Raw genomic sequence first — 12,691 nt, 5'->3', positions numbered from 1 at the left:
ATCTTAAGGTCCTTTCCAACCCTCACTGTCCTATGATTCTATCTCAAGGTCCTTTCCAACCCTAACTCTTTTATGATTCTATATTCTTTTTTACCTAGTCTGTGTGAAGGTTGTATTGTCTTAAGGACAGATCAGGCCAATGTATCTAACTTTCCATGGTTCTTACTGGATTTATTATCTCATATTAAAAAAATACCGGTCTTCAAGCATCATTTTGGAAACAACCATATCTAAAAATGGTCTTTTAATTATTCTGTTTTGAATGATAAAAAGATTATTGCTGAAATCTGCAGTTTTTCTTGATTTGGCCTTCCCAGTTTTGTACAATTACACGAATTGGAGAAAAAGAAAACGAGAAACTAAGTTTTGTTCCTTTCTCTTTTCTTGCCTTTCATTGTTTGATGATGGAATAATTTTACATCTTTGGATGTGATTAACCTCCCATGAGCAAAACGCTGAAATTTATCACTTTGGCCATCAAAATCAGTGCTTTTAAAATGTAAACACCATATTTCATAATTCCTTTCAAAAATATGAGGATTAATCTTAAACAGTTTGGATTTTGTTCACAGTGCCATTAGAAAAGTGGTTATAATTTTAGTGGCTAGTCATCTTCTAATTCATACACTACCTCTATCAATGGCCTGTTTATATTCACTTGTTTTCTGGGTGATACATTGTTTAATAGAAGCAGCTTGTCTCCCTTCCTAGAATTCTCTCTGAATTATATTTATAGATACCAGTACTCTCTTGTGCAAGACTAATTAAGGCAACCTCATCTATTCTCCTGTCATTCTAATAGTTCATCTCTGTACCTGTTCCACAAGGAGTTCATCTCTCTTGAATGTGGATGATTAATGAAGCCTTTGGGATATTCTAGGTGAGATTTCACCAGTGCCTGGCTAACTAAACTTAATCCTACTTTATTGGGAGCACCTCACTTGGTAGGTAGTAAAATGACATTTGTACTGCATCCGTGAGAAAGTCATTAATGACTGTCTCTGGTGAAGCAGTGCTGCTACTTATTCTTCTCAGTCATTATCAGAGGATGAGGTTGCATTTTATAGAAGTTCAAGTTGCTAATCCCATCGCACAGTATCTTTAGGTCATTGTTAAATTTTGGTCCTTTTTTTTCTTGTAGCCAAGATCATCCGGTTCATTTTGCACGTTTTTCTGCTGCTTCTGTGAGCTGTCTAAATTTATGCAATTATTACACATTGAATTGGTGCTAGTGTCATAAAATCCACCCATTCTGATCCTTAAGAAGTATCGCTAATAATCCCACCACCTCTCAACACTGTTCATTGCTGCTGCTTTTTTTTCATGCTCAAGTCCCCTTCTGTTACAATGGTTTATTTAACAATTTCCCATTGTGACGCTAGAGTAAGGGTATTACTCAGATACGAAGATCACCTACTCTTCCTTTTTCTTTGTTTTTAGGTAAAGGTGATGTAAATGTTTTGTTACATTTATATTGTTTGGTGAAAGCGTTTCCCATTACCTCAACATATTTTTTTATTTATCCTTTAAAAAAAAAAAAAACAACAAACAAGCCCAACTTTGTCCTAAACATTTGCCTGTTACTGAGGTGAGATTAAGGTCTGTAATTGTCCATATCCTGTTTCTTCTCCCTCTGGTCTTTCATGCCAGCACCATGGTTGCTATTCTTTGCTAGTATCTAACCAGCTTTGTTCAAAGTGCTTGTTCCTGAGCGTGCATTTTCACTTGCTGTGTCTGCAGAAGTCGTATCCCCAGCTTCAGTTCATTAAACTGGTGAGGTTAGCTTCTATTTCAGCTGTAATTTCTTTTCCTGTTTACATGTTTTGGTCGATGCCTCTTCTTCCACTTGCTCAGTGTCCTGGAAGCAAAAGCTGGACATGAAGTATATCATTCTGTTTGACAAAGGCGACCAGAATATTGCAGCCTGTAGCAGTGTCCAGCACTTTAACATCTGACACATGTATTTGTCTCAGGTTGTCACAGTGACTTGCCTAAGCATTTTGAGAGAAACTTTGTGGTAGAATTCTCTGGAAAATCCCCCAGGTGTTGATGAAAAATGTCATATTACAAGTGAAAAGTAGAAGCCCCTATTACTGGAATGATGTCCTTTTTTGTGATTTTGTTTCAAAATTAATTTGGTCTTATTTTTACATTATTAGGCTTACAAATTGAAATCTGGAAATAAACAAAAAATCCTATTTCCTTCTTTCTGGTTTGTTTATTCACTGATATGTTTCTGTATTTGGCTTTTTAAGCTGATGAGGGTGCAGTTTTGCATGACTGATTTGGTCAATTGAATACTTCATCTGATCTAATGATAAAAAGAGTGGGATCTTGTTGAGTATGAGAAGAGTTATGTAAATACCTTCGATAGAAATTGGATTTTTGTTTAAAAAAGATAGGTGATGATCCATATCAGTGAGTCACTTAGAAAAAAAAAAAACAACAGATCATATGCATAGTGATGTCTGTAAATTCAGACAGAATTGTATTTTTGTCTGTATGGTGCAATATTGAAGATGCTGAAGAAGTGTGAAAAATATCAAAACTGTAGGTACACATTTCGATACTCAAAACTTAGCTCAACTAAATTTTAAGAAGTAGGAGAAACTCTGATCCCATTTTTGATGTTTATTTCAATAAGTTGCTGGATATTTTTGTTCAAATTATCTATAGCACATGTTTTTTATATCACAAGCAAATGCGCAGAAATGCGAATAGCTGTAAGTCATGTAAAGCTTGCAATTTTATTGTGGATGGTAACGCTACATAAACCAGATGCCCCATCCCTTGCTCAAGGCCAGGCTGGATGGGGCTTGGAGCAACCTGATCTAGTGGAAGGTGTCCTTGCCCATGGTGGGGGATTGGAGCTACATGAGCTTGAAGATGTGTTTCTAGCCCAAACCATTCCGTGAATTTTTGATTCTGTGAAATGTAAACTATTCTGTGATACGTATGATCAACACCACTGTGAAAATTTATTTGGAGAAATAGTGGTTTTTTCTTGAAAAACATGTATGTCAATCTTCATTCTCATTTTTACATTTCAATAGTAATCAGCCCTGGTGTTGGTGATAGAAAGTTGTAGCTGCAGGTTGACTCCTTACCAATCCTCTTAGATAAATTGAATCAAGTAAATCGATCTGTTAGCAAGGTAATTTGTGTGTAAAACACAGTATTATTGGTACAAATTTGATGTTTGTGTTCAGAATTGCAGTTCTTAATAGCTTGATAATACACAACATAGAGATGGGAATAAAATACATATGAATAAGGTAAATATACTGTGTTGAATGTAAATAGTGTATTACACAAATATCAATGTTCATACACAGAAAAAATCTAACTGAAAGTCATGAATCTCTTCACTAAACACAACAATCCAGAGGAAAAAGAGATAATTTTACCCATGTAATATCAGATAAAAATAGAAATTCAATTTAAAGTAACTTTCAGATGAAGCAAGGTGTGTGGTGATGTGTGCTACCTTTGCATAAGTAACTTCATAATGGCAGCCAATTTAGGTTGGAGACTGTGCCATTTTGGAAGTTATTGGCCACACTATGTATTCTTCTGACTTCATCTTCAAGAGGCTGCAAGTGAATGATTTCTTCCATTTCACACCCATAGATCTGGCTGCCAGAATAGGCTGGCGTCTACAGGGAATACCTCCTGGCTCGCTCTTTCTGTGACATATGTCATCAGCTGGGAAGATGGAGAAGTGAAAAATTGGAAATTTCAGGGCCACAGGCAACAAGTGACCGCTTAACCTCTGTATTTTCTTACGGCTATTGTGAAATATTTTCCAATTGTTTTATTCTTCAGTAACAACAGCTATTGTGAATGGTTTTATCTGGTGTCTCTTTGCAGTTATTAATGATGTGATGTAAAATGTGGATTTGAGTGCCAGTTTAATGAGCTGCTATCAAATTATCCTTCTGTGAGTGTTCAGCAACTGAGTAGATATATTTGCAGTTAAATAACTAAGAAGTGGCAGGTGGAAACTGATTTTTAGCTCAATAACTGTACAGTTTGCTAGCAAAGCATCTGTATCTGTGTGTACTTTTTGCTTCTCACACTTCACAGCAGTTCAGTTTCTGCCAAGCTTCTCCAGACAATTTCCTCATGATCGAGTACAGGTGTTCCTAACAAAGCTGAGGTAGCTGGAGCACTGAATTCTCATCAGCCGTGTCTGGTGGGACAAAATTAAGGTTGGGAGAGAATTAATCATAACCCTTAATTTCCTATTTTCCAAAAGGTTTGTATTGTTTTTTGTTTTGGCTTTTTTTTTTTGCCTTTCTGTGTGTGCTGAACTCACACATGGGAGAGTATCTGATACTGCTTGGCACCTGTGACAACAGTGTATTTCTGATTTAATCAAGAATAGCAGATAATAGTCTAATATCCTTATTCAATTGCAATTATTGCTGTACTTAGAATTATAATGAAAAATGATTCTATATACTTAAAACTCCTAGTATTGTGTGTTAGCAATAATAAACCTTAAACCTATGTCTTTTGTCCCTCTGTTCCAGGGTCTAATTCTTGGCTCGTACCAGAAACAAAAGGAGCAATTGTGCAAGGTGGATATGGCCATACAAGTGTCTATGATGAGCTGACAAAATCTATTTATGTCCATGGTGGATACAAGGCATTACCTGGAAATAAATATGGATTGGTAGATGATCTTTACAGATACGAGGTTAATACTCGGACATGGTAAGTGGGATTTATAATGTAGGAAGCTATTATATGTTAGTGAGAAAGAAAACGTAAGCATTGAGTAAGGTAAAGTAAGGTTCTAGTGAAGTTGTGGGCAGAGATCCTTTGTGTTTGTAGAGCAGTACATTCTCTGCAACAAAATGGAAGAAATGTCGCCAGCAGATTATTGATTATTAGAATTTAGCCAGCAAATTAATGGAGCTACACATAGAAGGAATGGAGGGAAGAAACTGCACATCTTGTACAAAATAAGGGAAGCTTCCTATCCAGAAGTAACTGCTATACAGAAAACATGTACTGTTTCCACATGGTGTGAATATACTGCTGATGCACGTTCAAGTACCTGTTACGTAAGTAAGTAGAGAAATCAGAGGACTGCACAAGGTTACTCTTCATGGAACTGATAGAAATAAGAGAGAAAAATCCTGGTATTGTATGCGGATCCTTAGTTATTAATGTTCTTGGGTTTTCTATTTCTGTCAGTTCCTTGTCCCTGAAGATTATTGTAGCTTATGAATGGTACTTGTATGCTATGTATAGGAAATGACCTTAAAAGTTTATTCCTACTATAGAGATGATTTGAGGTCAAGAACTATTTCTACAGAACATTTTATTCCTGCAGTTTAATATTTGTCTTGAGAATTAATGGTTTAACTTGAAGCACACAAGACTTGCTCTGAAGATGTTGGAAATGTGGGTTTGATTTCACCGAGGCTCTTAATTTTTGAATGTCACTAACTCATGGCACTTGGAAACATTATTACAGGTTTTTTTTTTTTTGTCCCTGTTAATGTGTTTTTAAATTGCTGGAATTTTAATACTTTCTTATTATAGTCTATTCTTGGAACAAAGTGATATTGTATCTTTTGATGGTCTGTTCAACAATATAATAATAATTATTGGGATATTTTTATTCATTATATTAAAAACTGCAGCTTGTAGAGAACTCTTTTGTTTCATGAATATTTCGCTGGAAGGCAGTTGTACTGTGGTTGAGAAGATGAAGTAATGACACTTAGGTAGTAAAGCAATTTTTCTTTGCTGTACCTGTCACAATTTATAATCGGGATTCAAAGCACTCTGTGAGGCAACTGGGCCTGAACACACCACTGGCCATGCTGGAGCATGCAGTAGAGGTGGAACCAGAGTGCTTTCTTATGGCCATGTACATGGCTTTTTTCAGTTTCACATTTGGTTTTCCTCATGGTCTCTGTTTTTGTCACATTTCTGGTCTGATCTGGCTGAGGCTCATGTGCTTCACTAAGTCTTTGGTATACAAAGCTGATTACTTATTCAGTGGCATGTGGCTTTTCGTTTCTCGTATCGATTAGGCATAGGCTTAATGTTTCTTGGTATATGAGGGGCTGATATTTTAATTCCTAGTGCAAACATTGTTCCTAATACATAATGGAGAATTAGTGTTTGTAATACCTGCATTGCTTTGCATTACTTGCATTCTGCAGCAGTTGGCAACTGGGGGACAGTGTGGTGCTGAGCTTAGATAATGGCCTTGAAACAGTGGAAGCACCTGCTGGCTCCTGGGTATTTCTATTGCTATTATAATGCCATGCGGCTGTATGCAGCTCCTGGCATCAGTACAGTTGACATGCCCTAATGTCTGCAGATGCATGTATATATGCATAAATAATGAATTCCGTATAAAGTGTGCTGAGACTCACATAATTTGCAAGAGGTTGATATGTGTTCGTATGGGGAGTTCTAGAGATTGCTGTCATTGGTAATGTTGAGATGAACGCTGAATATTGATATCATGCCCAAATTAACAAACTTGGTGTGTATTACGCTTCCACTTCTGCTGAATCTTGGAGAAAAGTTATTGTTACCAGGAGGGATGAAACTCAGCCCTTAGAATCATTGAATCTCAGCACTATGTGCAAAAATTAGAGAATCACAGAATAGTTAGGGTTGGAAAGGACCTTAAGGTCATCAGTTCCAACCCCCCTGCCATGGGCAGGGACACCTCCCACGGCTCTGTCCAGCCTGGCCTTGAACACTGCCAGGGATGGAGCATTCACAACTTCCCTGGGGAACCCATTCCAGTGCCTCACCACCCTCACAGTAAAGAACTTCTTCTTTATATCCAATCTAAACTTCCCCTGTTTAAGTTTTAACCCGTTATCCCTTGTCCTGTCACTACAGTCCCTAATGAAGAGTCCCTCCCCAGCATCCCTATAGCCTCCCTTCAGATACTGGAAGGCTGCTTTGAGGTCTCCATGCAGCCTTCTCTTCTCCAGGCTGAACAGCCCCAACTTTCTCAGCCTGTCTTCATACGGGAGGTGCTCCAGTCCCCTGATCATCCTCATGGCCTCCTCTGGACTTGTTCCAACAGTTCCATGTCCTTTTTATGTTGAGGACACCAGAACTGCACACAATACTCCAAGTGAGGTCTCATGAGAGCAGAGTAGAGGGGCAGGATCACCTCCTTTGACCTGCTGGTCACGCTCTTTTGATGCAGCCCAGGATACGGTTGGCTTTCTGGGCTGTGAGCGCACACTGAAGCCGGCTCATATTTATTTTCTCATCAACCAGAATAAACCCCTAGTACAATGTGGAAACTAGGGCTGGGGCAGTGCAATTGGGTGACAAGTAGAAAAGTGAGTAGCCCAAAGAAAACCTGTGGGGACTGCTGTTCCCTGGAACAGTGTATAGCTCTTTAAGTCTTTAGTGATCTAGACAGCTTCAAGGTGGGATGATCAGGACAGAGCCTAGGGTATAGCAATTAATGTAGGCTAGGAGGCAGGAGCTGTAGAAAACTGGTGAAGCAAAAGACAGAAATCTATAGGTCAGATAGACAATGACAGTGTCTTAGTATATCACCATTCTTTCAACACACACAGCAGTATGGCTCCATTGCTAGTTGAAAATATCTGTTTTAAAATAATGTCCTATTTCCTTGTCATTTCTAATTTTGTACTTTGCTAACTGATGAATTGAAACCAAATGCCACTTTTTTCTGGCTAGGCACCATAAGTATTCTATATGAAGTTAATTCTTGGTTAGAAAAACACACTTGGGTGGTGATCTGTTTTCAAAGTCTATTAATTAGAGTTACACAACAAAAATGCAAATCACTTACCAGCAACAAAAAAGAGTTAAGCCAGAAGCACATTGGTGGGTATGTTGGTGGCTTGAAGGAATTAGCACATTTTTAAGCAATTAAAAAAACCTCATTTACTTTCATTTAGTCTTTGGTATTTCCTTTGAAGTAACCCTCTAGGGGTAGGGAGGAATCTATTTAAATGGCAGAATTTAGGTTTTATGCTTTCCTCTCAGCTTGTTTAAACACATTATCTCCTGTCAGTTAAAAAAATACCTTGAGTTTTCTGATTGATTTACAGCATTATGTCAAAGCAATGAAATATGCTTCAAACCTTCTCCCCCAAATCTTATGATGATGAAAACGTATTGAACAAGTGTTGAATTGGTATGATTCAAGAAGGACAGTATTATTTAATCAGGAGAGATTGTCAAGTCAGTATGTTCATTACAGGAAACAAATGGCAAAACTGTTTAATTATAAATGTGAGCGGTGTGCAGTAACCCAAGTGAGATTGTAAACTTGGAAACTGTTAGATTTCTGGACATGTAAAAGGTTATTAGGGGAATGTAAATAATATTCTGTACTGGTCATCTGATCAGCTCTTCCCAAACATGTCTACAGCTGGTCTGTTTAAGTAATTCAAGCTGGCAAAACCTACAAGTGGCTACTTTGTCCCTTGGTGAGATTTATTTGCTGTGATTGAATCAAGCCTGTATTCTGTTCTTTCTGCTAGCCCCACACCTGCTGCTATAAAACTGCAGCACTGATAGCTCTTGGCTACTGCTGGGCCCATATTATTGCCCTAGTGCGAAGTAGACTGCACATCACAGCCTAAAATTAGTGAAGAGAGGTCAAAGACTCAACGTGCATGGGCTGTTTTTTGAATGTATTTATTTTTTGGTACTGAAATTCTGTGTTTGAGTTTGCCAGCCTGAATATATTTCTGAAGCAGTGCAAGTGTTTTTATCTCACCTAGGATGACTTCTGCCAATCTCTTTTTGAGTTCTGAGTGTTCAGTTAATTAACAAACAGAAGAGTTTCTCCTTTTCCAGTACTTAGGATAGTCTAAAGGTTCGTTTAGCCTTTTAAAGAATTCTTTATTGCATTCTTGAGCAAAGCCGCAATATGGCTAAGGATATACAAGAATAGAGTAGAATAATGTTTTCATTTGGTTTTGAATCCAATTTGCCATATCATTAATTGCTTCTGAAGAATGTAAACATGATACAATCTATTTCAGATGCATTATTTGACAAGCTTTTTTAATTAAGAAAGCATGACATTTTAAATGAGTGTTAAATGTGTTTGTTGTAACAAAAGGAACTTCATAATCTGGAAGCAATTTGAATGTATTTAATCATATTTACTGAATAATAGCTTTAGTGTTTTCCTTGTATTTTATATTGTTTTTGTCTGTAACTTTTTTGGTGTGTCTGCAGGTTTTCACATGTTAGTATGAATTAATTTGTTGTTGTATTTCGTAGGACTATTTTAAAGGAGAGTGGTTTTGCAAGGTACCTTCATTCAGCTGTCTTAATCAATGGAGCTATGCTAATTTTTGGTGGAAACACTCATAATGATACTTCCCTGAGTAATGGTGCAAAGTGTTTTTCTGCTGACTTCCTCGCATATGATATAGGTATGTATTCTTTTCTTCTCCTGTGAGTTTTAAGTACCACAGTATTGCTTTCTCAACTCAAGCTAATGTGAGTCTTTATAAAGTCTTGATCCCAAACACCTTCAAGTTATTATAAATTATATTGTAAAATTAAAAGCAGTGTTTTGTTCCATAGGTTTGTTGTTTGTGAGGCAAAGCATAGTAGCTAAAATGATGAAGTTTAATGAATGTGCCCAATACTGTGTTATGAGTAGTGGATATGTTATTGCTAAATGAATTGCAAGAGTTGGTGCATTTTTGGTGTTATGAAAGTGTGTTGAACCCAAACACTAGTAGTTGTTTGTTTTTCATAATGAATAGCTACATAGTACTAATGAAATATGATGCTTAAATTAAAAAGAACAAAACTCAAAACCGAACAAAACAAAAACCAAAACCAAACAAAAAAAAACCCAACCAAAAACTAACACCACGAACTCCAACTGAAACCCACTTCCCCTCAAATAGCACTTGAGAGGTTTCTAAAAAGATTTGCAATTGGTGGCAGTTTGAAAAACGCATTGCTCAGTGCTTATGTAGGGGCACCAGAGTGGGTCTGAATTGAAAATCAAGGAGTGCAGAAGCCAAGGCAGGCAGCAGTGTGAAAAGTAAGGTGAGGTAGTCAGGTGGTCATGCTCAAGAAACTGGTAAAGGTGGAGCTGCCACAAACTGAAGAGTAGTTTTGAAACATCGGAAGTCTGCACCACAAGAAGCAGAGTGTAGAGCAACACTGCCTGGGAGATGGACTGAGGTAGTTAGCAGTTGTAGCTTAACAGACACAGGTTGGGCGTGATGGATGAGATGCATGGGTTTTGCTGGGTATCTGACAAGTTGCCCCCCCATTTCCTGCTTTTCCTGTCCTTTTCGGATCAGAGTATTAATTAAAAGATTCCTGCCTTTGAGAAGGAAATACGTTACTTGATCAGAATAACTGCCTTGGTATATGTCTGTTTCACGTATGTTTGTAGCAATATCTTACCCAGAGTCTAGCATGAGTGGTCTTGCTGAGCTGGAGGAAAATTCTGAGGCATACTCCCTTGTATAGAATAATGGGATAATTATATTAAATGCATCAGGGCAATAGTAGACTATAGAATACATTTGTATCCTTATGGTAAGGATAAAAATGTGTTTCCATGGGATGATAGTACAGTGAAAATGGCTGATATTTGTCCTTAGCTTCATGGACAGAAATAGTCTTAGTAGGATGGTACTAAAAAAAAAAAAGGTTTACTTTTGCACCAAAGCCTGCTAATATACAGTATAAATGTCAAAATACAGAATTCATTCCATGTTACCCAGTTCAAAAGTAGAAGTGAAGAGTAGCAGAAGAACCCCACTGAAATTTGATGGCAAGCAATTGGGAGGAGGCTGGAATGTCATTCAAGAAGAATGAGATGATTGGAAGTGACAGTTGACATGAGATAATGGTTAATGGAAGAAGGTGCAAGTCATACACTTAGGGAATGATAAAAAAATCATTCCTACAGATTGAATGACAGCGGCTTGTGTGTCTGAGTCAGGAGTGGCGTGTGGCTGTAGAAGTGGCCTGTATAGTCCTAATGAAAAGGAGGAAGCATTGATACCATTCTCAAGGCCCTGGATATTGTTGTAGGATTTTTGCAACACACATTTAAGAAAGGCTAACTCAAACAGGGCTCTTTCATGGCAACTGGTATTAAGGCTGACTGAAGCATGAGGAGCCTTTAGTAGGTAATAAGAGGATGTGGTATATTTAATTTTGCAAGAGAGTAGCTGAGAGCGGGAAAGATTGTTGTTTATAAGTATATGATAAGAATACACTTTAGAGGAAAACTGGTTAAGGTAAAAGACACTCTGAAGGTGAGCTGACTTGGTTGTAAGCTTTCAGTCTGTAGAATGGCTCCAACCATTAGAGCTGTGCAGTTATGGAAAAGCCTCCCTTTAGGATTGTGGATGCTGTAAATCTAAGGGAATTTAATGACTCCATATCTGTTTCCTGTCTTGTTTATTGCCACTGCTGTTCTTAACCATAAATAGTTTTTCCTTCCTCTAATGTTCATGTCCATATTTTATGCATAGGCTGCAAGTATAAACACATGGGTCATATTCGTGCCAAAAAGCACAGCCACTTGTCCTGGCAGCTAAAAATTGGGGAATGTGTCAGAGCAGTCTGTGAAATGGACTCATACATGATCCTGTTGAGAATAGCCTGTGGATAGTGCCTGGATCTATTCTTGACAAGCATTTACCAGCTGACTACAGTGGTAGAAGAGGGTGAGACAAGATCCTTTTCATAGGACTAGTTGATGGCTCTTTATGGCTTTCTGTTTAGATATCAACGCGATGCATTTGCTTTCATACAAAAATGATCAGTAAAGTAAGAACATGGAACATGTATGTGTTATTTCCTGTCAGTTCCACTGAGTGTGTGAATAATACCTTTCGGAACAGTTACATTTTTTGACTGTATCCCTGCATTACATATTCTGTAGCTGCTTGCAGGCGTCTGATGGTGTGAGCTATTGATTTTATTCTCACTTCAGTTTACATCTGGTTTTAATTTTTAATGAAATAGAGCTCCCTCCTTGTTTTAGAGGATAATATTACTTATTGGTCTACATTTATTTGTAGAATGTACACTTGAGAATCAATAGTATGAATCCCAGGACCTGAATAAGTGTAACTTTGACTTTCATGCACCAGGAATTTTTGCTCTTACTTCATGAAAATGTTGTAAGAAAATGTTGTATGCTTTTTTCAAGTGGAAAAATACATTGTTTTTTCTAGTCAATTACAATACGTAATATGGTATTCATGTTTTCTTGCAAGTCATATTTTCCATGTGTTATCAACCTGATAAAATACAAAGTAAACTGTTGTAGTAATTACTCTTAAAAATAATTCTATGAAGATGGATTTGATTCAGACTTAATATTCTGTATTATTGTCGTGGTTTAAACCCAGTCAGGTAGCTTGTTCACTCACTCCCAGTGAGTGGTGCCGAGCTGACAACAATCGAGGTCCGTGTCCGTCTCCCCCCCCCCGCCTCCCCGCACCGGGGCTCTCCCCTTCCCCGCTCCCGGAGGAACGGGGAGGAGGATCGAGAGAGTGCAACTCCTACAGGTTGAGACAAAAACAGTCCAGCAACAAATCACCACCGCTACTATCAGCTACAACAATGATAAGGGAAAATAACAAGGGAAGAGAATACGATACCACCGGCCAAGAAAAACGAGCTCCACCCGGAAGCCCCTGCCCTTCCGGGTAAC

The 12,691-nt window shown here is 37.9% G+C and overlaps 1 protein-coding gene across 2 annotated transcripts in view; it reads left to right on the top strand.

The window, feature by feature from the left end:
• Window positions 1-12,691, top strand: part of ATRNL1 (attractin like 1) — a 516,200-nt gene that overhangs the window by 72,781 nt on the left and 430,728 nt on the right. Inside the window, exons 9-11 of one of the 2 annotated variants that reach the window (XM_062635365.1) lie at window positions 4,536-4,719; window positions 9,268-9,422; window positions 11,502-12,299. In XM_062635365.1, the coding sequence (XP_062491349.1) occupies window positions 4,536-4,719; window positions 9,268-9,422; window positions 11,502-11,641 (479 nt within the window). In that variant the 3' untranslated portion in view covers window positions 11,642-12,299. Of the gene's footprint in view, window positions 1-4,535; window positions 4,720-9,267; window positions 9,423-11,501; window positions 12,300-12,691 lie in introns of those variants that run through there. The other variant, XM_062635366.1, reaches the window with a different exon arrangement.

The sequence above is a fragment of the Pezoporus occidentalis genome, unplaced genomic scaffold (assembly GCF_034315485.1).
Source record: "Pezoporus occidentalis ecotype Australia unplaced genomic scaffold, CSIRO_AGI_Poc_V1 ctg45, whole genome shotgun sequence".
Lineage (NCBI taxonomy): Eukaryota > Metazoa > Chordata > Aves > Psittaciformes > Psittacidae > Pezoporus > Pezoporus occidentalis.
The sequence above is the reverse complement of the archived record's forward strand: the minus strand, read 5'-3'. Positions and strand labels throughout refer to the sequence as shown.